The 2,214-nt window shown below is 44.6% G+C and overlaps 1 protein-coding gene across 1 annotated transcript in view; it reads right to left on the reverse strand.

Annotated features, from left to right (window-relative positions):
- LOC110449056 (proline-rich extensin-like protein EPR1) overlaps positions 1-1,699 on the reverse strand; it is a 5,874-nt gene extending 4,175 nt beyond the window's left edge. The window contains exons 1-3 of the mRNA XM_021495630.1: positions 1,666-1,699; positions 1,041-1,567; positions 224-859 (exon numbers count right to left, since the gene is read on the reverse strand). Of these exons, the coding sequence (XP_021351305.1) occupies positions 224-859; positions 1,041-1,567; positions 1,666-1,699 (1,197 nt within the window). The remainder of the gene's footprint in view (positions 1-223; positions 860-1,040; positions 1,568-1,665) is intronic.
- Positions 1,700-2,214: the final 515 nt, after the last annotated feature.

The raw sequence follows: 2,214 nt of genomic DNA on the forward strand, positions 1-2,214 counted from the left end.
GTTCTCTGTATTGGTGGCGGTTCTCTGTTCTCTGTATAAGTGGCGGTTCTCTGTATAGGTGGCGGTTCTCTGTTCTCTGTATAGGTGGCGTTCTCTGTTTTCTGTATAGGTGGCGGTTCTCTGTTCTCTGTTTAAGTGGCGGTTCTCTGTATAGGTGGCGGTTCTCTGTTCTCTGTATATGTGGCGGTTCGTTGTATAGGTGGCGGTTTTCTGTATATTTTGCGGTTCTCTGTATAGGTGGCGGTTCTCTGTATTGGTTGCGGTCCTCTGTTCTCTGTATAGGTGGCGATTCTCTGAATATGTGGTGTTTCTCTGTATTGGTGGCGGTTCTCTGTTCTCTGTATATGTAGCGGTTCTCTGTTCTCTGTATAGGTGGCGGTTCTCTGTTCTCTGTATAAGTGGCGGTTCTCTGTATAGGTGGCGGTTCTCTGTTCTCTGTATAGGTGGCGGTTCTCTGTATAGGTGGCGGTTCTCTGTTCTCTGTATAGGTGGCGGTTCTCTGTATAGGTGGCGGTTCTCTGTTCTCTGTATAGGTGGCGGTTCTCTGTATAGGTGGCGGTTCTCTGTTCTCTGTATAGGTGGCGGTTCTCTGTTCTCTGTATAGGTGGCGGTTCTCTCTATAGGTGGCGGTTCTCTGTTTTCTGTATATTTGGCGGTTCTCTGTATAGGTGGCGGTTTTCTGTATAGGCGGCGGTTCTCTGTTTAGGTTGCGGTCCTCTGTTCTCTGTATAGGTGGCGGTCCTCTGTTTTCTGTATAGGTGGCGATTCTCTGAATATGTGGTGGTTCTCTGTATTGATGGCGGTTCTCTGTTCTCTGTATAAGTGGCGGTTCTCTGTATAGGGGGCGGTTCTCTGTTCTCTGTATAGGTGGCGGTTCTCTGTTCTATGTATAAGTGGCGGTTCTCTGTATAGGTGGCGGTTCTCTGTTCTCTGTATAAGTGGCAGTTCTCTGTATAGATGGCAGTCCTCTGTTCTCTGTATAGGTGGCGGTTCCCTGTTCTCTGTATAGGTGGCGGTTCTTTGTTCTCTGTATAAGTGACGGTTCTCTGTATAGGTGGCGGTTCTCTGTTCTCTGTATAGGTGGCGGTTCCCTGGTCTCTGTATAGGTGGCGGTTCTTTGTTCTCTGTATAAGTGGCGGTTCTCTGTATAGGTGGCGGTTCTCTGTTCTCTGTATAGGTGGCGGTTCTCTGTATAGGTGGCGGTTCTCTGTTCTCTGTATAGGTGGCGGTTCTCTGTATAGGTGGCGGTTCTCTGTTCTCTGTATAGGTGGCGGTTCTCTGTATAGGTGGCGGTTCTCTGTTCTCTGTATAGGTGGCGGTTCTCTGTATAGGTGGCGGTTCTCTGTTCTCTGTATAGGTGGCGGTTCTCTGTATAGGTGGCGGTTCTCTGTTCTCTGTATAGGTGGCGGTTCTCTGTATAGGTGGCGGTTCTCTGTTCTCTGTATAGGTGGCGGTTCTCTGTATAGGTGGCGGTTCTCTGTTCTCTGTATAGGTGGCGGTTCTCTGTATAGGTGGCGGTTCTCTGTTCTCTGTATATTTGGCTGTTCTTTGTATAGGTGGCGGTTCTCTGTTTAGGTGGCGGTTCTCTGTATAGGTGGCTGAAAATGCTACTATAGACGAATGAATGAATCCTCATCTGTTGAATAGATAGGTTGGAAAAGATACCGAAGAATATTTTATTATCTTCCACTTTCTGCATATTAGGCAGAACAATGTAATGAAGCATATTGAATTTTCCCCCCTTTTCTGTAAAAGAGTTTGGAAAGCCGACTAAAGAAGGTGCAAGTGTTCCAAGTTCTCTGTATAGATGGCAGGAAAAGCTAATAAAGAAGATTCAATTATCTCCAATTTTCTATATAGGAGACAGGGAAAGGTACTAAAGATGATTCTGTTATTCCTCATTTTCTGTATAGTCGACAGTAAAACTTTGACGTAGAAAACTCTAATATTCGCAATTTCTGTATAGGTGACAGGAAAACTCTAATACTCTCAATTTCTGTAAAGGTGACGGTAAAACTCTAATACTCCCAATTTCTGTAAAGGTGACAGTAAAACTCTAATATTACCAATTTCTGTAAAGGTGACAGGAAAACTCTAATACTCTCAATTTTTGTAATGGTGACAGTAAAACTCTAATATTCCCAATTTCTGTATAGGTGACAGTAAAACTCTAATATTCCCAATTTCTGTATAGGTGACAGTAAAACTCTAATA

Source organism: Mizuhopecten yessoensis, unplaced genomic scaffold (assembly GCF_002113885.1).
Source record: "Mizuhopecten yessoensis strain PY_sf001 unplaced genomic scaffold, ASM211388v2 scaffold4447, whole genome shotgun sequence".
Classification (NCBI taxonomy): Eukaryota; Metazoa; Mollusca; class Bivalvia; order Pectinida; family Pectinidae; genus Mizuhopecten; species Mizuhopecten yessoensis.